The 25793-nt window shown below is 36.1% G+C and overlaps 1 protein-coding gene and 2 non-coding genes across 3 annotated transcripts; 1 reads left to right on the top strand and 2 right to left on the bottom strand.

Annotated features, from left to right (window-relative positions):
* Positions 1-2876: 2876 nt before the first annotated feature.
* On the bottom strand, positions 2877-3064 carry LOC121406393. Its single transcript, XR_005968790.1, has one exon. It is a non-coding gene; the product is annotated as a U2 spliceosomal RNA (small nuclear RNA).
* A 1287-nt stretch (positions 3065-4351) lies between these two features.
* On the bottom strand, positions 4352-4543 carry LOC121406391. Its single transcript, XR_005968788.1, has one exon. It is a non-coding gene; the product is annotated as a U2 spliceosomal RNA (small nuclear RNA).
* A 10951-nt stretch (positions 4544-15494) lies between these two features.
* LOC121405748 (outer dense fiber protein 3-like) lies at positions 15495-20730 on the top strand. The gene is made up of 5 exons (XM_041596702.1): positions 15495-15688; positions 16354-16782; positions 17415-17677; positions 18382-18506; positions 18951-20730. Exons 2-4 carry the CDS (start codon positions 16386-16388, stop codon positions 18472-18474), a joined length of 753 nt encoding a protein of 250 aa, XP_041452636.1. The 5' UTR covers positions 15495-15688; positions 16354-16385; the 3' UTR covers positions 18475-18506; positions 18951-20730.
* Positions 20731-25793: the final 5063 nt, after the last annotated feature.

Consider the following 25793-nt stretch of genomic DNA (forward strand, 5'->3'; position numbering starts at 1 on the left):
ATGGAGTACTGCTTATTGTCCAGCTTGGCTTTCCATAGAGATGGCGTTGAGCTGACACTTTCATGAAATGGTCTCCCAGTATTATGAGTGTTCATTATACTTTTCATGCTTTAGAATTGGTGCTCTCAATCAAAGATATAACAGAAAAATCACTGTTTGATTCCAATCATCCTCCAGTTCTTGATCATCAGTGCTTGATAGAACACACATAGGCCCACAGTGTGACCCACTATTGTGTTCACAGTGTGTTCACAGTGTAAAATCAACTTTACACTGTTAAAGTACTAACATTGAACAATGTGTGTATTCATGATCTCAACTTTGTCAACACACTGTAAGCGCTTTCACTGTAGAGGTGTTAAGTGTAAATCACATATTTCACACTTCATCACTGTGAATACTTTGTGAACACACTTAACACTGTGAACACAATGTGAACAAACTGCAAACACTGAACACTCTGTGAACACAAGTTGAACTCTGTGAACACAATGTGAACACTGTGAACACACTGTGAACACTCTGTGAACACAGTATGAACACTCTGTGACTGCAATGTGAACACTCTACAAACTCTGAACACTCATTAAAGAATCAGGTAATCATGTACGAAAATTGATGTTTACTGTAACTTGCCAAAAGAGAAGTAAAAAAATATATATTCATTAATCAAGAAATTGTTGCAATATACACAATCTTGCCATGAAATTTGAAATGCATGAATATGGATGCCACAAGTAATATATCTTGCCTTGAAATTAAAAGAAAGTACAAACATTGTAGATAATATAGTGTGCTTGTATTTGTGCTGTCTAATTTGTAGTCCATTAAAATCTAACTTGCCCATTAAATTTTTCATTCACTAGTGGCAAACATAATGGTCGATGTAAACATTCATTGATGCAAAAAAGTAACACAATATGATTATCAAAACAATGATTGCATACAAATTTCGGCAATGAAATCTTTGACATTTTTCATTTGATAATTGTAGAACTGTTAATTTGACATTTGATTTTCGTTTACCTTTTATAGATTAATTATTTACAGTTCAGTTAAACATTTATTTTCCAACAGACTTTATATTCTTTGAAAGAATATAAAAGCATCAAGAATGTAAACAAAGCTGAACTAAATACCAAACCTGGGACTGTAACTAATTTATAAATAAAACCCAAATGAAAAGCAACAGCCCTAATCTATGTAATACAGGATAATATACTGCACTGTAAAAACTGTGGTGTTAAAACTGACACCAATTGGTGTTAATAGAGGACCACACCCTGAGGTGTTAAAATTACACCCTAGAGATTGAACATAACACCAAAGAATGTAAATGTAACAACCAAAGGTGTTTTAATAACACATATAGGTGTAAAACTAACACCACCAATTTAACACCAGTGTAAAAGACTGGTGTGGTCCTCTATGTACACCAGTTAACACCACAGTTTTTGCTGTATAATGATAAGTGGATAGCATAAAAAAAACAACCAATAGGTGAGAAAGACTGGGGGAGAGAAGGGTTGAGAGGTGGGGGAGAAGAGAAATACAGAGGAGAAAGGGACAGATAGATAGGTAGGTAAGTAGATATAGATAGGTAGGTAGGTAGGTAGATAGATATATAGATGGATATATAGGTAGGTAGGTAGGTAGATAGATAGATAGATAGGTAGGTAGGTTGGTAGGTAAGTAGATAGATAGATAGATAGAACAAGAAAGAGGGGAGAGAAAGTAGTGATAGGTAAAAGTTCTGAGAAAAGAGATAAAGAAAGAGAAAACATGAGTCAAGCCAGTAGAGTGAGGTGAAATACTGAGAAAAGGTACGTAGAATCGATGCGGAGAAAATGGAATTCTGAACGAAGAGGAAATGAGATAGAAAACGTGGTTTTGAAAGAAAGGGTTAAAGATGATTGTTGACTATACCCCCCACCACCCTCCCGACTACCCCCTGGTAGATTCATTTACATAGAAAGCTGGAGAGGGGTCAAATCATTTCACCTCGTTTCAAATCACATGCGATAGTCCAAGACTACTAAAAGAATCTTTACATGAACTATAATTTACGAAAATAGATCTGTCCATGCACTTGTTGAGACATCAATGTATGGAAAGATAAAATTTTATGAAATAAAACCAGGTTGGGATTTAGAATTAAAAATCAGGTTTTTCACTTGCATTTTAAAATAGAGATTTACAATCAAGTACTTCAGAATTAGTTTTATAAGCAATTGAGATATGAAATTGTATGAAGAACACTAAGAATCGAACTTTAAAAAACCAAGGAATGAAAGGTCTTTAAAAATATTCATTCATTCATTTCCATTCAAAATACATGTGTACAGGTAAAAAATTGAAATATGAAATTGATTAAAACAATACAAATAGAAAATATAAAATACATAGCATACAAGTAATAAAGTACGAAATATATCAAGAGATGAATATTGGCTCAGTTTCTTAGGAGAAAAATCAGCCATGCAATGTACTTGTTCATTTTTCATTTATTATTTTAATCAATGTCGATTGAATATTAATTTCTTAAAATGATCTTATATTCCAATTTCATTTTTATCTCTTTTTTTCTATAACAGATTGATGCGACCCAGAGATGCTTACTTTCTTATTAAAATGTTGCTTCTTCGTGTACATTTTGAAAAAAATGTTTATACAGGTTTATCATTTTTGTTGATTATAATAGAATCTCCTAGAATGGAAATTATGCCAAGCATGTGTAGTGATGTGGCACAGTCAAGGGAGAATTTTTATCATTTACATGGATGCATGGTGGAGTGAACCGGGGAATGAAGAACGCAATACAGACTTTATAGAGATGGGTTCTGATTGTGTCTTTCTTTGGTTTATTATTACCCCTTGAGGGGTGGGCCGATCCCGGAGGTACTGCAATACCGGGCCAACCCGTGGCCAGGACGGAGCAAGCCCCTATTCCATGGCCTAAGTTCAAAAATCAGTTTAATATACAAGCGACTCGGTGAGTCGCGTTTCAGATATTAAGCTGAAAAGAACAGATTTATTAGCATAGAAAAAACTCAGAAATAACAGTTTTACAAATCATATATGTTGATCCAACGGTATAAAGGTTACCGAAGGATGTAAAATTAATTGGGGTGACATCGAGATATTATGTAGGACATTGCTTTGACAAAGCATTATGATGTGACAAGAAATTAATGTGTAAGGGGATTTTATCTTATTTCATCATGCCAGTTGGTTAGCAGACTTTACGTAGATTGTCAGGAACAGAAAAAAAAATGTTTAGATATAATAATGAGTATGTTGTTTGGAACACAATATAAATGCTATTCAATACTGCCGGTGACCGGTAACGTGTTCGATATAGATATCCCGGCTGCCTTTGATCGCATCTATGCAGCACAGACGCCTCATCAGTGTTCTGTATCGGCGAGAGATACCTAGACGTCCCAGAACACGCTCGTTGTCCCCGTGCCACGACCCAAGGGAGCCGATTACAAAAGCGTGGACCTCGACATCCATACCACGGCTGGCCAGCTCTTGTCGCAGTGTGTCATATTTCATGACTTTGGCGTTGGCAGCCGTGGAGAGGGCATCCGGACCATTGTCGAATGGGATGGTGATGTCGACAATGGTCACCTTGTTACCCTCAACCACTGTGATGTCGGGTCGCTCCCTTGGGTTCGGGTCGCCGGGGACATGCTGGTCCTGGTAGATGTCACCGTAGTGAATCGCCTTCACCAGGCGTTCTTGGATGGAGTTGTGCCTCCGGCGGATCGGTACCATGTTGGGACGGCAGTTGTTAATAATGTGGGGCAACGTCTCCAACTGGTGATCACACCTTCGGCACTTGGTGTTGGCGTTCTGTTTCCACCGCCGGACAGCAGCGTTGGTAGGTAGACAGTTTAGGCGAGCACGGTGGATGAACCTCCAGTCGCAAAATCGGATGAAACTCCCGGATGTCAGCCATGATGTTGCGTTGGCGAAACTATCCAAGGAGAGTGCCCTGGCTACCTTGCCCTGGTCTGGAAGGGACCGCAGCTTCTCTGACATCTCGTTGTGATGGTCGGAGCGGAGACCTGCAGTCACTTTCTTGGAGGGGATGGCACGGCCTCCACTCTCGACCTTGATGTCGCCGCTCGAGGCTCCGACGATCCTTATCTTCAGGCGACGGGATGCAGCCCTTGTACGTGACCAAAGAGATGATGCCTGGCCACTGTTCCCTGAGTTTGCCAGAGGGCCCTCACTGCTTCCGGACAAGAACTTGTCGATGCAGTCATCTGATGGTGCAGAATGGACCGTCCTGTGGACCACTGAGGTTCTGATTGTGTCTTTCTTTGGTTTATTATTACCCCTTGAGGGGTGGGCCGATCCCGGAGGTACTGCAATACCGGGCCAACCCGTGGCCAGGACGGAGCAAGCCCCTATTCCATGGCCTAAGTTCAAAAATCAGTTTAATATACAAGCGACTCGGTGAGTCGCGTTTCAGATATTAAGCTGAAAAGAACAGATACTACACATGATCTTAGCCAAAAGGCCGAGAAGCGATACCGAATAATAGATTTTGCAATACTTATTCAATTAAACTGCATGACGTTTGATGGTTAGAGAAATATTGCAGGCATCAAAAAACCTAGAGAAAATAAGGAAAGTTTCTTGAAATCTAATAGATATCTGCAAATGAAGTACATATATTATATTGTCTTTATATTAATCTATCTAGTAAGATGTATCACAACTTATTTAAACCATTCAATTTGACTAATATTCAATTTTTCACACGGAAACCTTAGGATCTGGCTGTTCAAGGAAGACGAAAAGCACTAGTCATATGAATATTCATTAAGTATGCTTTGATACCACTTAATACGCCAGGCAATCGAACCATTGACAATAGCAGGCGTGGGTGGAATTTCTATACGTCTGCCTGTGACGTCATAATTTTTATTGTAATTGGATCACGCCGAGCAGCGAGCGAGCGAAATACAAAGGTCATTAATAGTGTCGATACGAACGTGCGCAATGCAACGAGATCGAAACGTTCTTAGATATAGCTTTTCCCCTCTTCCATTTATCATTCTTGTCCGTGCTATATATTTGCTGAATAAACCTCGATTTTGAGAATCATATTGATTTTTATAGGAGCAGCGTAGGATATAAAAATATATATCCTGATTGTTTTAACATCGTAGACTTCAAAACTCCGGTGTTGATTCAACACCAGCCCGGAATATAATCAGTCCACATCTGAGAAGTATTGAATCAACACCAGTTTGGAATCAAACCGATGCTGTTTTGATACTAATTGGTGTTGTATTAACACGTTAGACCAAGACGAAACTGATGTCACTTCTCTGGTGTGGACATAGGGCCTATATTAGTTTTAAATCAACACCAGAGTTTTTGCAGTTTACTTGTATTTCTATTCACTGGCAATGATGGGAAGAATTCAGTAGACATATATATTGTACACCCGCATTTTTTTCTTAATGAAAAATGAAAAAACACAGCAAAAAATATTTCCATTTTTGCTATAAAAGAACAAGGCATGTAATAGTCACAATTGGACGGATTTGCCAAAATCATTACCTACCAACCAACCAATTCTGTAGGAGCTTTCCTTAACAAAATTATCCTTTCTTAGTTTTCAATCTACTATTTATTATGAAGAAGCTCATCTAACATGGGGTGAGAGTTTAAAGTTCCCCCCCCCAAAAAAAAAAAAATATATAATATATATATAATATAAACTCTTGGCATTCTTCGGTCGAAGAGGGTTAGATACAAAGATATTATGGCTATACGAATCAATAGGGTCGAAATGACTGTATTACTCGCGGTGTTTATCCACTATTTGGTTGGTTATGAGTGACTGTACGTGGTTATGACAGTAAATGATTTTCTTTCAACAACAAAAAACAAAATAAGAGGGGAACAGGGATATAGTTCTTTCATTAAAGAAGTTTTCTATGCTACTTTTCATGGTATAGTTTTCACGGTAATCTATGAAAGGTGAATACAACATCCAACTTCCATCATGATCATGATTCACAGAAATAGTACGGTAGTTTGTTTTGTCACGTTTAGCAGTTTATTATTACATGTATCTTGAACTTAATTAATCTAGCTAAGCTGAAACCGTCGTCCTCAGATCTTGAGTTCGAATGCATAATTAACACGACGTCATGTCCAATTTTCAGCAATAGCGCCATTTACGGCGGAGATCTACCGTGGAGAGAGAGAATCAAACAAGCTTGAATAAGAAATTTGAAACATTTTCTTTCTTTAAACACATTAACTTATTTTAGACCATAATTAACAATGTTGTGTTGATGTAAAATGTTTAAAAATAAATCATAATATGAAATAACACATTTGAGGCCTTTTCAAATTTTATTAGAAAATTATTTGAAAAAACACAGTTGTTGGCTCTTTTTTTAGATAAGCAGTTTTCAGCAGCTTCTTTTGCCAAAAACACAGTTGTGTTAAATGAAAGAACATCTAATGTCAAATACTCATTATTCATTTTGCAATTTATAGCATGATATAATTATGAAACAATTAATTATTCCTCCAAGAATGTTAAATTTGTTTTGATTACTAATGGAAATGTAAAATCATCATAACATGTATTTTGATTTGGCAGATGTCAATTAGACTCATCAAATGTTATTACAATTAATTTAAAATTCGGATCTTATATTTGTGAGACGGGATTAACTCTCATCATCATCATCGATTTTATCAAAATTGAATTAGTAGGGGTTTTTTTAAATGTGAGGGTGTAGCAGTATCTGATCTCTCGTTTAAAGGTCAAGTCCACGCCAGAAAAAAAATGATAAAATAATTGAATAAAAAGAGAGAGAGAAAAAAACATAACCCTGAAAATTTCATCAAAATCGGATGTAATATGACATTAAAGTTTCGCTTATTTTTCACAAAACATTGATACGACAATTCGGTGACATGCAAATGATGGCGTCATACACTCACTATTTCTTCTTTTTTATTGTTTGAGTTATATAATATTTAATTTTTACATATTTGACAAGGACCGACTTGACTAAATTAACTATAACTATAAGTACACACAGTGAAAAATGTTTAAGCATGTCACTTTAACAACAGGTTGTTTAAACTGTTTTGTAATCGTTAAACTTTTTGAACAACTTGTTTAAAAAGTTTAAACACTTGTTTAAAAAGTCTAAACATTTGTTCAAAAAGTTTAAACACTAGTTGTTAAAGTGACGGGCTTAAACAACGTGCTTAAAATTTTAAAAAGCGTTTTTACAGTGTATTAAACAATGTTAATTCCACGTGTTCAAGGATCTCTTTTTCATTCAGTCAATAAATTAATTATATTCAATCTTTCATTCCTTTTCTAATTTCTCTCTGTATTTACTTCTTTCCTTTTTCTTTCCATATTCATATTTAGATGTGTAGTATTATTCATTGTATTTAAAACATATGTATCGTATCCTGATTGGGACCAGATAAGCCTAGCTTTGTAAAGGTCTCCTCTTTCTTTCAAAATGTAAAATGTGTAACTTTTGTCACCGGAATCCTACTCTGTAATGTAAATGATTTATGATATAACAACCTCAATGTATGTCTATATAGCGTTGACAATCTATTTTTATCTCAATTTTTTAACTACCACGTATGAATGTTTTTGTGATCTAGGGAAAATAAATAAACGATGAACTATGAATTAATCGCTGTTTCAACTGACAATGAGGAGAAATGTAATAAACGTACAAAAGAAATAGTGAACGGATGGCGCCATTAGTTTCCTCATTTGCATACCGGCCAGGATGTGCATATAACCTTTTCAAATGAAATTAAGCAAAACTTTTATATGTCACAACATTCTTTTCACATCCGATTTTGATGAAACTTTCAAAGTTATATGCTTGTTGTATTTTTCTCTTTATATCTAAATCAACTTTTTATTGGAGGTAGACTAGTCCTTTTAAAACTATATGCTATTCCTAAAATGTTACTATAACAATAGCTCTATGATATAACTGTTTAATGAAAATGAATAATTTGTCAAATTTCCAAAGTTTCTCACTTATTCGATTTCGATGGAATTTTCAGATAGACAACTTTAGCCTAAAATTGACTGTCAGTGGCGGATCCAGAGGGGGGCGCCCCGGGCGCGCGTATTTTCGCTGGATTTTTTTTTTTTGATGGTTATATTTACTGGATTGGTACAATGTAGTCAATTTCAAGGGCTAGATCTATTCAAAACTATATTTTAACTTACGCTCATGGCCTTTGTGTTCGCACAAATGCACCTCTGTCATACTGTATTGCAATATGTAAATTCCGGAATTCCAGGGCGCGCAAGTCGATTGGTTGGAAAGTTGCACCACTTGTAATCGGGAGTTGCAGTGCAGTGACCAGTGTGAAGATGTTGGATTCGATATCATTTCCCCCCGCAATTTTGTGTTTTTTGTAACATTCGTTTGTCCGTCTTTATGGCAAATACATGTAAATTGTAAGTAACAGATCGCGAGAGAAAGTGTCAACGATGCGAATGATAATGTCTATCCCCGAGATTATTCTTCACTCAAAGATGAAGCCCTATATCGGGCGCCACGTGCGCAGCATTATCATTCTGCCTTGGTCATGTACGTTTTCACTGAAATGTATAGGTCAGACATATTTGTATTTAATGTAAACTAACTTTTACACTTTCCGGTAGATTCAGGGGCATATTATCCAGGGCGCCCCAACTAAGTTTCGCCGAAGCAATCATTCCAACGAATTATCAAGGAGCAAAATTGTATATTCTCAATCACCAGTCGACCCCACTCCGCGTTTGCTGTGTATAGGCAGCTATATGTCAGCGTAAGGAGCGAAGATTTTATGTGACGGGGGGGGGGGGGAATAAAAAAACTTTCGTGCTGGGGAAAAAAGTCCCGAGGACACATTGTGTATTGTTAAAAAGTAGAAATTGTGACATTAACCCCCCTTACCCCATTTTTAAAATGGGGTAAGGGGGGGGGGTTAATGTCTCACTTCTTCGTTTGTGTTGCATAAATAAACTTTCCATATTTTCATCTTAAAAAAATAAAAGTCATGATTGAGCTCAAACTTGGCAGGAATAGCTTTGCCCAACAGAAGGCAATCAATACAGTTTACAACATTTACTTTGTTGGTTGGAAAGCTATAGTATACATTGATTCAACATGTAGAAAAAACATCAAATTGGAAGCCTATATGAATTCATGGTCTAAACAAGATGTAATTTCATAAATGAAAAGCTTACAAAATGCCTTCTGAACTCTGTATACCAAAGACGAGCCTCGGTTTCTTTCACATTTTCTGCCACTGATAGTTATAACTTATACAATTATGGACTGGATATCAAAGCTCCTTACATGTATTTTCTAGCATTTTATCATTAACCATAATTAATTATTTGTGGTATAGTTTTAACAAGTGCTTCGTAAAAATTGATTATCTTATGTTAAAATAAATATAAATACAATTTCATCCTGGTTGGTCATAAGTTAAGATGGCAACGCGATGAGAGACTTTGAACGTAAACAATAAAAATGATGAGAATCCCCCTTAAGAAGCATTATATTACTTTGAGGTTGTGCAGAATGACTGGATTATTGAAGATGATTTGAAAATAATACGAGGGAAAAAGTTGATTACCAGAGGATGATGTCGTTTTTTCTGTAGTTTGTAACAATTTACTGTGCATTTTTGGGGAAAAAAAGAACCAAATTTTATGCATGTTGCCATACGACTAAACAATTCTCGTTTGAAACACACAATGTAAATACACAAATGACAATAAACAGAATGGATTATTCGGAACTTATCGATTACAAGTCTCAGTTTCGTATCATTTAAATTTGACGTTTCAATCACACGATGCAAGCAAGTGACTGAAGAGCCTTTGCCAAATGTTTGTTTTGAATGACCGCTTATACGGTGTGTGACTGGAAACCAGCTCCTAAATGAGTCAGTATGTGTCTTTTATTCATGAAGTTACAGTGATTTAAGTGTGCATTTTTCTTCTAAAGGTGTTCTCAAAATCCGACTTTGGACATGATTTTTTGAAAAAGTCCTTGCCGTGGGAGGGGGGTATCCCCCTCCCACACCCTCCCCTGGCTCGGTCGCTTCGCTCCCTCGCCGCTGTCACCCCCCCTATTTCAAAATCCTGGATCCGCCCCTGACTGTGGTATTTTTTAATCATTTTTCATTTTTTCCTATATAATTTTTACCGAATTTCATTGACATAATAGCTTTTTACTTGCATACTTTCAAAAAATCATTATCGTCCCGCATAAACTGAGCCCCCTCAAATTACATCACAATAATATTGTCATCAAATTTTCTTCGATATCTTTCCGAATTTAGTTTCATCCACACTTAAAATCTGTTAAAAAATTATGGCTCGCTTTGTTTGCTCGTTTGGTTTGCTCGCTAGAAAATTAACTTTCCCGAAAGAATTAAAAACAATGTGCACCATATCAAAATAATGCTCAACCCAGTCGTAACTTTACCTTATAGTGTCAGGTGAATGAGACTACTCGACATCATGTTATGGCTGAATCTGATGAAGCGTAAGGAGCTCTGATGATAAACTCCAAAGTCCAATCCGGAGTCAATTATGCTATTTATATGTGATAAATTAATCGCTTAAACGCTCAAGTGATTATGCACTGTTTACCTTGAAAGAGATATGTCTACATAAGATTAGGCTCAGGCCTACGGCTATATCATTGCATGTATTATACACTGACAGCTGCTGCTACAGCTCAGATGCATATTGAGCTGTTGTACTTGTAATTTATGCACATTGAGCTAGGATCCCAATATTTCAGGCGTTCTAGATCAGTAACACAATGTAAGTATTGGGAGAGGGACACGATATGGCGCACTGGACTAAAATATTTAGATAGTCACATGAAAGTGAATCGAGCGAGCAAAATGATAGACTCTTTTAAAATTATTATCAAATTTGGGGACATAGGCCTGGTATCCCATTTTTACTTTTTCCCCTTTCATTATTATTTTTCTTCACTGTCTTTTGTTTATCTAGGTCTTAGACATTTTTGGGACGGGAGTGGGCAACAGTGGCATACCTTGGGTCAAGGCATAGGGGGACACAAGCAAACATTTCCATCACTTAATGGGCGCGCGAAGCGCGTTCAATTGACAGGTATACTGACCTAAAAGAGGCATTAAACGTGTATATCTCACTGATCAAATAATGTGAGCTAGAAGTAAAGTTTTAAAATCATGCGAGCGCGAATAAGCGCGAGTTGATTTTTTCGTATACGGTATAATGACCCCAACTAAAGACATTTGAAGGATTATTTTTTAAGGAATTCATGAAGAGCATATATATCTCTCACTATAGTCTTCTAATGCGAGCGCCAAACACTTGCTGATTATACCCAAGTACATGAAGCATTTTTGCAGTCGATCATGAACATGATAATATCTCACTAATCAATTTGGAGCGCGAAGCGCGAGCTGAAAATCTTTGAAATTCAGAACTGAAGATGGACAATCTAAGGCTTGTTTGCAGGAATTCACCAAGACCACACCTGTCTCACTAACCAAATTGTTTGATATTAAGACCGAAAAAGGAACATTTCAAAGACCGTTTTTAGACATTCATGAAGAGCAGACATATCTCATCATGTTTTATATTTAGACCTTAAAGGTCAAGTCCACCTCAGAAAATTGTTGATTTAAATCAATAGAGAAAAATCAGACAAGCACAATGCCGAAAATTTCATCAAAATCGGATGTAAAATAAGAAAGTCATGACATTTCAAAGTTTCGCTTATTTTCAACAAAATAGTTATATGAACGAGCCAGTTACATCCAAATGAGGGAGTCGATGATGTCACTCACTCACTATTTCTTTTGTTTTTTATTGTTTGAATTATTCAATATTTCAATTTTCACGAATTCACCGATTAGGACCTCCTTGCCTGAAGCAAAAAAAATGTTTAAAAAATGGATTTCCACATATTCAGGGAGGAATGAAACTTCATTTCGCATGACAATGACGAGAAAATCAAAATATTTCATATTTCACATAATACAATACAAAAGAAATAGTGAGTGAGTGGTGTCGTCAGTTTCCTCATTTGCATACCGACCAAGATATGCATATAACTGTTTTGTGAAATATAGCGAAACTTTAAAATGTCATAACTTTCTTATTTTACATTCGATTTTGATGAAATTTTCAGTGTTATGCTTGTTGACTTTTTCTCTTTTTATTCAAATTAAGTTTTTGTTGGGGTGGACTTGTCCTTTATAGGAGGCCATGACTTTAAGTAGTCATGAAAAAGAAGCACCTGTCACTACATAAAACAATATTAACTCGAAGTGCGAGGAAATAATATATTTGGTGTATATTGACTTGAAAACGGGATGCTATATACAACAGGATATTAAACCGATAATGTAAGCACCAGGAATGATGAACACATAGGCCCTAAGCAAATTATGTTTCATAAAGTTATGAAAAATATTTCTTATACAATGTAATATGATATGACATAATATGCAATAATTCTTCCCCACTACGTTTCTTTCTTTCTCACTCTTTTTCTCCATTTCTCCATTTTTTTGCCAGGCGATGGGAGGGGGGGGGGCACGTGCCTCTCCCGAAGTCACGCCGCTGGTGGGCAACACCCTCTTAGGTCCATTCATCTGTTCCACTCCTGCAGAGAAAATGACTATTAATTACAGACACAAATTTCTATCCCCAATCTATAAGAATATTTTGAAATATTTTTTTTTTCAACTAAAATAAATCTCTGAAACAATGAATTTCAAACGTTTGATCCCTTTTTCCCTTATGTTATGGAGATCTGCATGATTATAGGCCTACTCTTCGTCTGTCTACCAGTGTTATTTGTGTGATCTCATCCAGCTCCCCATTCGTTTCCCATCCCATCATACACCTGCGTATCTTTATTTGAGGGTCTGTTGTAGTGAAAAAGCGAAGCGTCCAATCCACTATGTATATATTATATACATGCACTGGAAAAGCATTGATGTTTCACATAACTTTGAAATTGATACTTTATTTACCACAATCTTCATAAAAAACATACAAATCAAGAAGTATAAATATTTCAATAAAATACATTATAACAAAAGTGAGTATATTTAAGAATAGTGGAAGGATCACTGAAAAGTTACAAGGAACTTACAAGTTAGTGATCCTGAAATTAACACAAAACAACACAATTAAAAAACAAATGCAGTAAGGAAATGCAGAACAGCAAACATAACAAAAGTATACAATTGGATCTATATCAGTATTACTATTAGTATTAGACTTTCTGCATGAAATGTATTTTTAAATGTCTTTTAAAGCTTTGAAGAGTTTTGCAATGCTTGATATTTTGAAGGATCTTATTCCAAATAATGGGACCCCTGCATAAAAATATGTTGTTTGAGAAAGAATAAACTTCAACTTAAAGAAGGAGATAGGTGACTACAATCTGGAATGGGGGAGCGGTAAGGGTAAAACAAAACGCTACAAAATATGAGAATATGTCGCTGACAACTTTAATTAAGCAATCTCAAAGTTTTATAAACCAGGTATATATTCCAGGTCCGATTTCTACACTTTTTTTCTCTCCTTTCACATAAACATTTCATTACAAAGGTTTGATTGAGAAAAATTATTCAACATTAACACTAAACATTAACACTATGTACTAAAATTAACCAATGCATTAGTAGGAGGTAGCGGGATTGTTTATTGATAAACAAAGGTTGGCTCTAGGAGGGGGGGTGGATAGCCGGTATAAATAATCCGTGTTTGTCAACGACCCATCCACGGAGAAAAAAAATCGATATTCGTCGCCCGTCCGCCCGCCCGCTCACTCCTCCAAAAACAAACGTGACAAATAGGTATTACAGTGATCATGGATAGGTCCATGCAGTGATCTACTTCGTTAGCGACTTGATTGTTTATTACTTTCAAATCCATCTGACGATAGACTTATACATTTTCTTTTTTCCAAATCATGCCATGTCTATTTTCTCTGATACGATTAGCGACCATTTTCTTCATTTATGAATAACGATTCTTTTCCTCATTTATGAATAGCGAACATTTTTATCCCATATATCGAGCATATGAATCTTGATTCAGCATTATGAACATTTAATTAGCAACCAACCATTAATTAATTAATATGTTATGAATAGGGGCCCCTCTTCAGTTTTCTGAATAATGGATGATTTCGCAAAACGCGCTTAGGATGATACCTCAAGGAAAATTGTGAATTGTGGACCGTATATCGGGCATTGGAAAGTACATACCAAGATGCGTTTTTTATGGATAGAAAATTATCCATAAATGAAGAAGAAATCATCAAAATCATTTTTTTTATGAATCGACGATCAGAGTTAGTTTTTTTATTTAGTTGTCGTTGATATATCATAGGTTTTCGTTTTTCTAAAGGAATTCGTTTTGTAAAAGTATATACCTGCGAGCCTGAAGGACAGGCGCGGATCTAGGGGAGGGGGTTGAAGGTGCTATATATATGATTTCATTTCTATAGGGTTAGGGTTACATATATATATATATAGTTTTCCTTATATAGGTTTATTATTAATGTGATATTGGAGATTTATGGGCTAACTTAATATATACATTGGATTTTATTGCAATAAAAACTATCAAAATACAATCACAAGCAGTCAAAGACTGAAATAAGTGAATGTTTACATACAAATAGAAACACAACAAAATATAAAGTCAACATTATAAATAAATATTAAATAGAATACAAATTCATAAAGATGAAAAAGTAATGTATCGTAAGTAAATACAAGAGGCCATAAGTACTACAAAGTGTCAGCAAAGAAGAAACAATGGGAGTGAAAAATTAAGAAGAAAGAGGAGATCAGAGAAGATGAGAGAAGGAAAATAGGGATAAGACAAAGAGAAGGGAAAACAAGAGTGAAATTTTGTAAGAGAATAAGAAGCAACATTAAGAATAAAAAATGATAACCTTAACTGTTTATCTATCCCCAACCCCCTTACAACACAATCATAAAAGTTAGAGTTCGCCAAGTGTGTATGTCAATCAGGGCTTATTTCTCATCTGGTCAAATAAGTCGAAGTTTGGGCATAATAATTGATCAGGGATTGGCTAGCTATGTCCAAGTACTTGGACCAAACATTCATTCTCTCAGACCCCATATGACACACCCAAACTATATGACTCCTCTCACATTCTTTTAACACTGCATAACCCAGTGTATCTTACATGGTGTTTAGGCCTCGTTCCTTGAATACCCCTTTTATGTGAACAGTCCTCTTTAGAGAATGAGAAAGAGCGCGCCCAAGTGAATAGCGATCGGTCGCTCACAATAGAGTGTCCGAAGTTTCCTGGGCGATGCGGCGATGCATAGCGAGCGGGTTGGTGTGTTGGTTGCCTAGTAACTTTATTGATAGGACCCCACGCCAGTTTTGTTGATAGGGGCCTACACGCAGGCAGATATCTTAGTTGTGGGTCAAATTTTCTTCAGCACAGGTGCAAGCGCGCGGCTTCGTCGTGAACCAGCGTAATTTCTTCTAAACAACCGTTCGTAGTTTAACAAGTTTAGTACAAGAAAATCCATATCGGAACCATAAACAGGAAACATCTTGGATAAGATTCATACCGAATTCTTTAAGGTAAATATGATTATTTAGAGGGAATTTTGTTCTGTTTGTGAGTAGAGTAAACTAAAGAAGACCGCACACCGGGAAGGACCATCTTGATTTTTGTTTTCAAAACACTCAATATGCCAAGACGAAAAGACTCAAGATTTCAGTTTAAATGTGTTGAAACCCATGTTTCTGTGAGTAATAACATAGCAAAGGAGAAGAAGTTGTAGAAGACGTATTATGGTAGTAGTTATGATTGAAAAAAATAGTAGGAGTAGGATGGAAGTACATGTACATGCGGTAGCCATATTTGTATAATCGCCGTTGTCATGGGTGTGGTAGTAGAAGCAATATACTGACTTATAGTTTTATAATGAAAATATATATTTACATTCCTCTGCATATATACCCAAAATCTTGTACACATTAATGTTGGTCAACATGCCTATTGATTGATGCTAACTTAGTTTTCCTAACCAGAACCCAAGAAAAGTTATGTATGAAACGTGTAGTTAATTATATCTACCAAACAAGTATTTTACCTTACTATTGGGTTATTATTTTTCTTAGTGTTTTACTTTATGATTGTTATTATTTCTTCTGTTTCAGATTTATGATTGTATTTGATGTTTTCTTATTTCATGATAGTTCTCAGTCTCACCTAACCATATTTCCTCCATCTTTTCTTGTAGGTATAAAGTGAAAACTAGGATAAAATAGAAAGATGGCTGCAGGCTATACTCCTACCAAACCTAGAGCTCCAATTGCAGCATCCTTTGCTGGTCCTGGTCCCAATGTCCTCCTTCCCAGTAACATTGGCCAAGGAACGGCCATCACCAAGAGACAGATGCCCATTTATTCATTCGGTATTCGTCACAGATCGTTTAGCACCGACTGCAGTCCAGGACCATGCCATAACTACCCTTCTAAAGTCACTAGGAGAGGAAATGATGGCACTCCACACTATTCCCTGTACGACCGTCCTAAGGACATGACCGCATTTAAGACACCAGGACCAGGAGCTTATTCTCCTGAAAAAGCAGGACCAAGTTCCCATTTTCATGCTCCTGCATACGGCCTTAGGTCGAGGACAAAAGGAGTCAAGTGTGATAAGTCCCCAGGTAATTATATCCAGTAGTGGACCATGACCCGAAGGAGACAAAGCATTGAGGGGCACTGCATTGTTTTTGAACAATGCCGTGCCCCCCATGCTTTGTCTCCTCGGGGTCACAGTCCGCCACTGATTATATCTCATACTTGGTAATCTCTGAGAAGCTGAAGATCAAGACAGAGAGAAAGGGTTGCTGATTTGTCACATTATGAGGGGTTTATAGTTCATGTACCAGTCCTCTTTAATAACCCTCTCCCCAAAGTAGAATGTTTGATATAATAAACCAATCTGCTATGTTCAATTCTATTTTTGTGGCAGCGGTGGGATACACTTTCCATTCAAATTTCTTATGACTCAAGTTACTAAAGTAATAATAGACTTGTCTACATGATGAATGTCACAATGGGTCACCCATGAAACTAATTCAGTCATGACTAGGTTAAGTTATGATAAACAAGTTCCATCAGCTCCCCTTTACCAAGAAACTTTTTAGTGTTTTGAAGTTTGGTTTGTTTAATGTCATTAAATGCATTCATATCAGTTGTTCCACTTCATGATGGGTGTATCTTAAGATTTGAAATGTTAAACATATTCATGATCTGGGTTTAAATTCTTTTGTTTTATTTGTTTGTTTGTCCTCAGCTCCCAATAGCTACACTTTACCCAAGATCCTTGGTGGATACTCCCCTGTGAAGCCATCGGGAGCAAGGTACTCTCTTAGGGATCGCCCCAAGGTTGGAAGCTTTGCTGAAGATCTGCAGAAAACTCCTGGACCAGGATCACATGATGTTGTAGAGCCATCCATCTACAAGCATAAATCCCCTAGCTATTCAATGATTGGAAGAAACCAGATGCCAAGTGATAGTACACGCAAACCAGGCCCAGGAGCACACAGTCCAGAGAAGGTATGTGTGTCTTGTCTTCTTGATAAAAACTTTAATAGTACTGTTCAAAGTTTACATGATTTTTAGGGGCTGTGGAATGGTTTTCAAAGTGGGGGGGGGGGGGAGCTGACCATGTAAAGAATCACAATCATATGGTCATTTTTACCTTTTTGTACATGGTTTTGGAAAAAAGTGGGGGGGGGGGGCTTCAGCTTCTGCTTCCGCAGCCCCTGATTTGTAATGTAAAGTTCAAAGCTTACACCTAGGCCATGGTTAATTCTGCCTTTTGATTATTTTAATGGTGGCAGTAGTTGGATGAATGTGCAACATAAATCCAAATGGATCAAAGCTAAAGAAGAAATAATGTGAGATGATGCTGTTATAGAAGCTTTATTGTAATCAATTGGAAGATTGCATTTTGAATATCATCATCATTGTTATGTGGCAAGTAAATATTATGTTGAAAATTTTCTGTGTCATATGAGGACCTTTCTGAGTCTAATAGGGTCATTGAACCTGTCCAGAGTTATTTATTGAACAGGAAAGAGTTGCGTTCAAACGCAAGTCCCAAATGATTGTTGATTGGTTGAAGATCAAGTTTCGCATAATTTTTAGAGTTGCGATTGATTGCAACGGGCCCCAGATCAGCCTTGATTATTGATGGTATTGGTGAGTAGGTGAAGTTATTCTCATTTCCATTTTTTTTCTCTTTTCCACCACCACAGGTCACAGTCAACAAAAGGATGGCTCCTAAATTCTCCTTTGGTGTCCTTCATTCAGAGTATACCACACCTCTTATTGAGCAGCCTTGTGATTAAAGCATCTTCTATCAATACTTTTAGTTTACTTGGTAAGTCATTTGTCTCATTAGAAAAAGGTTCAATTTGCAAAGAACCCCCCCCCCCTCTCCTGTTTATTAAATACAAATACCATCTTTATATCATACAAAACTAAAAGAAGAAGTAAAAATTTCTAATTTTTAAAGTTGATAAACATACATTTTTAATATGCCTCCAAAACAAATAAAACACTAGTAATTGTAAATCAAGGATGACAGCATTTCTTAATATTGCCTTTCATAATCTATATACATTTGTTTTATATTTTTTACATCACTGATTTGAACTATGTATCAGTGCAGGGAGATGGGAGTAGATCATTCCCTGAACTTTAAATGTTGTTATGGGTTATATAATCTCTTATTGATGTATTCATATTGATTTTGTGTTAAATTGCTTTCAAATATCAATTATCTATTAATGTCATTTTCCTTGTCTTTTTCTTTTATTTACAGATACATGCAAAGTTTGGGTACTACCACATAGAGTGTATGCAGCAGTGTCTATCTTGGATAAAATCATGGATTTTTCTGCCACAATCTACATTGGTGTCAACTTAAACAGGCTAAAGACATTGAAACATCAGCAACATCATATTTAAAAAATAAGATTGTGGCAACAAAAATGGACAACAATTTGTGAAAAATCTTAGAAGCCTGGAGAGTTTTCTGAAATATTGTCAAGATTTATCCTGCTGCATGAAAGCTATTCAAACATAAAGATTCTCACTCTGTCAAAAGAGAGAAAAGTCTTATTATTTATGGCTTGTGAATGACAAGGAAATCAGATATATTTGTAATGTGTATTCAACAACCGTCCATTGCATAGTTACAATTAGAGCTTCAACGAATATGCAAATCATTGAAAATAAGTGTTATATAATCTGTGTAATGTAACATTGATTAATGTACGCATGAGGTGTTTATTCTTATGTGAATTTATTAGACTAATGTCAACATGAAAAAATTACTGATAGCATGTGTAAATATGAACAACGGAACAAAAATGTTGACGTATTGTATTCTCATACAAACCTGCTTTAGCTTACAACTTACAAGTATTATTATTTTGATGCAGGAGTCACCAACTTCCTTTCTTCTAATATCCTGCATGTGCCATATTCAAGCAATTCACATTTGGTGCCAGTAACAAGTCTTCTCACTCCTTAGTGATAGAATCATAAAACTCACAATTTACTTCCAAATATGCAACGATCAAGAACAAATGAACCGGTAATCATTCTGAGTTAACTTATATGCTTGAGCAAGAAGGAAAAAAGCAATCTTGAGTGCGAAATTTGTAATCATTTTCCTTCCGAAACAGTATTCCAGTAAACTGTAGTTACTTCAAAATGAACAGTATGCAAAGTTGGGTTATTTTATTAGACATGGTGAATCTCCTATCCGTCCACATGGTTTAACAGTATTATATGCTTGTTTAGTATATTAATGTTTTCCACATACTCATGGTATGATGCTTTATTACAAGATGTATGCTGAAAATACATGTATGGTCATAAGCAGTATATAAAGTCAGTGTTTGAATTTTGCAGTATTATTTACAATGGCTTTTTATATATCATTTCACTTGTTGCAAGAACATGTTTTAAACAGTTATTTTTAATGTGTATATGCATTTACATATATGTGAAGCAGTAGTGTAGGCTATTGATGCATAGGAAGTTGTTCTATTTTAGAAACAGAATATTTATCAATCCATGACCAGTTCACAAATAGTCATTTCAGCCAGCATTCCAATTTTTTAATATTTGTATTTTTGTCGAATGTAACTAATCAGAAAAATTTGGTTAATATTTCATCAAAATGATTGGATTCTGTAACTTTTCAAATAATTATTGGGTAATTTGAATATTGCAGAATCTTCTCATTTTCAGCTATTGAACATTGTGTAAAGATCATAATTTGAACGTGCTTGCCTCACAATTATCAAAGTACAAAAAATGTACTTTTGTTGTAAAAAGTAGAATATATGGCTTTGTGTGCGTGTGCTATAATCATGATAATGTATTTTGTAACCTCCAATACTGTATATCAGCACAATGTTCACCAAATTTGAAATTCTGATTGGAAAAAGAAAAATCCTTCTTTAAATTGATTTTCCAGCTGGTTTTGGAAAGGTTCATAATCCTGAACACTACACTTACATGAACGATCTTTAAAAGAACTTTCAGAACAAATATCGTCTTGTGCCTATGCTTGTGAATGAATGTTGTGGTAAATCAATTGGAACTATATATCGCTATAAATTTTCTACATGTATTTTAAATTTGTTGAACAATTTACAATGTTGATAATTATTGTATATATCTTGCTTCATTGCTTTATGTAATAAATGTAAACTTAATGCTATTTGATATATCATGACAGAACTGTGTTTTCTGGTTGTACATTTACTATGAAAATGCAGTAGGCCTACTACAGTCATGTATGATATTAATAAAGGGATATGAAGATTGAGATCACTGGGAGATCCAGGGGGCACATCTGGCCCATGCCCCACCCCCCCCCTTTGAGAAGCAAAATACAAAAATTTTATGTAAAAATGCCATTAAAACAGAAGTGTGCCACCCTTTCGGTTTATTGTTTTAAAGGGGAAGTTCACCCTGAAAAAAAGTTTATTGTAAAAATAGCAGAAAAAATAATGAAAAATATTGCCGAAGGTTTGAGAAAAATTCATCAAATAATTAAAAAGTTATTAGAATTTCAATTATTTGATTTGTGACGTCATATGCGAGCAGCATTCGTACATAGTGAATGGTAAAAAATCAATGAAATGTCATTTTCTCAGAAAATTGAAAATGGTTTTTACTGTACCTTTTGTATATCAATAGACAAATCATTTCACACCCGATCATGAATAGAAAACAAAATCAAGTCATCAGGAACCATATAAACTTTGAAATTCATGCGTTTTATATAACATAACACATGGGGCAGCTGCTCGTTTATGACGTCACAAATCCAGAACTTTGAACTCTAATAACTTTCTTACTCTTTAACGGATTTTCCTCAAACCTTCACCAATATTTTTTACTATTTTTTCTGCTATTTTTACAACAAAGTCTTCTTCAGGGTGAACTTCCCCTTTAAGGGACGGAATATCCTTAATTTTTGGTTTAAAAACCTTCTTTTTGCTTGTCAAATTTTTCTTTGGAGAAATGTGCCCCCCCCCCACTTTTGGAAAAATCTTGGATCTGCCCCTGAGTGAGATGTAACACTGGGGAAGGAAAAGAAGCATGGTGGAGAGATGGGGGGTGAATGCACACGCGTCAGAGAGAGAGATAGATGTGGGGGGGGGGGGTGAAGCGCGGTAGATGCGTGTGGTAGAAAGAAGAAAGGGAGAGCTCCCTCCCCCCCCCCAGATAAGGAGAGCAATGGATTGAAAGAGAGCAGTCTATAGACCACTCTAGTTTTAGGGAAACATGAAGGCGGCAGGTAATGGAAGGAGATTTTTAAAAAACGGAAAGAGGGAGGAGGCGTTGGAGCTTTCGCAATTCCACGGAGCCTTCTCATTGGTGGATACTTTTCTCAAGTGATCTCACCGATCAATACATTTTTTTTTCCGTGATCAATACTCGTATCATATCACTGATCTCTATAATAGAGATCAGTGTATCATATACATTGCAGAATGATGAGAACAATCTGCAACGAAGATGGCGCTGTTCAGAAATAATGAATGACTGCATTTATCATTTTCGATTGTGTCACCATGGACCCTACGGTGTCACAAATCAACTTCTACAAATTTGCTTACAATTTTTTAACTCGTCGCGGCACCGAGATTTTTTAAATTGGGGGGGGGGGGGTGGGGGTGGAGGGTAAATGAAAATATATCGAGGGCAATGGCGGATACTCTACATGGTTTTATTTTCATTAGTTTATTAGGTCTTGATACCATTGATTTTATTTTGTTAAAGAGCGAGTTCTCATTGATAAAAACGTTTATTGTGAAAATTGCGGGAAAATGATTATATAATAACACTAATAATGAATAATAATTAATGTGATTTCTAAGGCGCCAAATCCATTTAAATCTAAACTTTGCTCAAAATGCACAGGTGAAGAGAGAGATACACGGCAAAAACTGTGGTGTTAACCTGTGTACATAGTTATTTTACACCGGTGTCCAATTGGTGGTGTTAGTTTTACACCTGAGGTGTTATTACAACACCTATGGTTGTTACATTTACACTCTTTGGTGTTATGTTCAATCTCTAGGGTGTTATTTTAACACCTCAGGGTGTGGTCCTCTATCAACACCAATTGGTGTCAGTTTTAACACCACAGATTTTACAGTGTAGGGGAAAGCTATATGAAATCATTATTATTGTTATTATCATGCAGAGTGAATCAATATACAGATCTGTCTAGAAAGGGAATTGATGAAAATCCACCAATAATTGATAAAACTATTCGATTTTTTATGACGTCACATGGAGTCTCACCATATATGGTTAAGTAAAATATCATTGTCAATGAAATTTCTCAAATTAAGAAAGAAAGAAAGGATAAAGAAATATGCCTGATTCATGGAATATTATATCAACAGAAAAATTATATCACATCCGCTCATGAAAGAAGAAATATCTAAAGTCATCATGAACAATTCCAAAATTGAAAATTTAAGAATATTACATAACAATAATGGGGCAGCTGCTTGTAAATATACATCATGTCGCAGACAAAAAAAAATTTTCTTAACCTTTATTTTGATGGAATTTCATCAAACATTCACTTATATCTTTTTTTTCCATGGTATGCCTTTTATTATTTACAATACTATACGTCAGTGTGAACTCGGCCCTCTTTGACTTGAATCAGCCTTGACTCATATAGTAAAAAATAAGAATGTCGTAATCAAGCTGCGAAGATGGCAGTAATATTTTGATTGGCTGATCCTGTTCAATAAAACTTAAAAAAAATTGACAGTTTGAATGATGATGTAGATTGGCCAAAGACGGGAGGTGCGAAGCGGGAGTGCTAGACTAGAGATATCAGAAAAAAATATATCAAAAGGTTTAATAATTTGTGACGTCATATTCCTACGGCAGCCAGCCCCCCTTACAAATGCAAAAAAAATATTTCTAATGATCATGATGGCATTCTTTTTTTTTCTTTCATGTGCGGGTGGGAAATTGTTTCATGAGTCTATATTATTGGTGACTTTTCTTAAATCAATTGTCTGATCTTTTATTTTAAGAAAAATGAATATTTATTTAGGCCTATCTTATTAGTAGCTGTTACAAATTATGACGTCACAAATAAAATAGAATTGTAATAACTTGTCATATCAATTTGTTGTGTACAAAAAACGCTCCTCTTGTAAGGCATAAAAATGGGACGTTTAACGCACAGTCACTAATACGCGCCGCTGTCTTCGCATCGTGCAGGCAGTCTACGTGTATAGTGGCGGGCTGCTACATTGCAGTGCAGGGGTGTTAAACTTACATATCGTGAGCGCACTCAGCTGCGTGTTTTCACTTCTTCTCCTTTCTCTCCTTTTCTTGTCATTTTTCCTCGCATTACTTGTTTTCATAAATTTCCCTCTCACTTTCCTTGTTTTCTCACTCCCTTCAGTTTTGTAACTCTTCTTGATCACTTGCATTCATTGGCACACCCCCCGGTCAAAAATGGTACGGTCCTATCCAACATACACTCAAGTCGTCGCTGTACGAATAATGAAAACGTGCAAAATTCTTCACGCGCTGCGTTAATGCCTAGCTATGCGTGTGTACTGTGTACACACAATGCCATCGGCTGAACCCGCCAAACTATAGTGACCAATTATTGCAAAAGCTTTTGCAAATGTGAAAAGTGACAGAGGTTTTTTTTATCCAATCAAAATCATTCTTAGGTATTCGCAATCTACAGCATTTTCTGCAAAATGTCTTTTTTTGATAGGGTCTATTGTGACGTATATATTTTTTTACAACAATGTGAAGTCGCACCAAACGTTTCGTTTCCCGCACTTGCCCATTGGCTCATGTATGGCAGTGAGTCCAAACTTCGCGCGTGTCCAAACTTCGCGGACGGTCATTATTGACAATCCCAGCCAGTATGGTTGGAACTACCCCTTATCGACCACCTAATCTTCTAAGCATCGTATCTGTGAAAATATTCATCAATTTTACCCAGTTTTCGTCTCATTTGTGCAGAAAATTAAGCAGATCAGATTCCCACGTTTCGCACGGCGACTCCGATTCGATCCGCGTATATATCGACGAACAACGAATACGACGATTTTACATTTGCTCATTTGCACCCATCTTTTGAAACCGACCACCCGCGATACACTAAGTTTACGGCCGATTCTTGTCGCGGTGGCGAAGAATTTCAACTCTTCCAAATCAGTTCTATGATGTCAACATGCTAAATGTTCGTCTCACTACTTCCATTGCGAGCTCCGGTACATGATTCGACGATTGACGACGGAAATTTGTTCTAAAGCCGTTTCCTATCGGATTTCTTGGTTTTTCAGCGGGGTCTGGATCTGGTCAATACAATTTTGATTAATTCTACTCAATTTATACTTTTTGTTGCTTCCTTTTTTCTCGTAAAATCAATTTTTACCGTTTCTATGGACACTGCGCCTACTCTCCCGCGCGTATCGTTTGTAATACGCAATAATTTTAACGCGCGCAAGGTGGTCGGTTTCAAAAGAGGTGGTCGATATGTGGTAGTCTCACTCATATCCTTAAAATCTGACATCATCAATGTGAAAAGCGACCTAAAATTACCCTTCGCTGAAAGTTTCTTTAGGATTAGTCCAGTAGTCATGAAAATATTGGCAAAAGATCGGCAAATTTGTCACCAGTAGCGCCCGTTTTGAAGAAAGCAACAAGCATCACGATATCACCATTTTACAAGCAGAAATCATAAAAAATGTGAGTTAAATGTGGTACTAACCGATTCCATAGCATTTTGCCATCAATCTGATATAAATATTTCATTTTTTGAGCTTGAGTCTTTGTTTAAATCTCCACAAAAGCTTTGGTGCGCGAAGTTAGGTCACACTTTTTCTGAACGGTTTTCCAGCACAGCCCGCATTCGCCGATCGGAATAGAATTTTGAGATCGCGATACCGGCGAAACCCCGTGACCTACTTTACATTTTCGTCCATGATTTTATAGTTTACAATCTTGCCGTCAATGTGGTAACTATTTCTTGAATTGGTTTTGTATAAATTATGAATAATTTGTGGACAAAATTAAGCCTGATCAATATTTTTGAAAAGTGCGCGAAGTTTGGACACCCCATCATACAAATGGATTTCCA

This window comes from Lytechinus variegatus, chromosome 19 (genome assembly GCF_018143015.1).
Source record: "Lytechinus variegatus isolate NC3 chromosome 19, Lvar_3.0, whole genome shotgun sequence".
NCBI lineage: Eukaryota > Metazoa > Echinodermata > Echinoidea > Temnopleuroida > Toxopneustidae > Lytechinus > Lytechinus variegatus.

Coding starts and splice junctions, on each gene's coding strand:
- LOC121405748 (XM_041596702.1), top strand. CDS start 16,386: ATGGCTGCAGGCTATACTCCTACCAAACCTAGAGCTCCAATTGCAGCA. Junction 16,783..17,414: donor CAAGTGTGATAAGTCCCCAG/GTAATTATATCC, acceptor GTTTGTCCTCAG/CTCCCAATAGCTACACTTTA. Junction 17,678..18,381: donor GAGCACACAGTCCAGAGAAG/GTATGTGTGTCT, acceptor CCACCACCACAG/GTCACAGTCAACAAAAGGAT.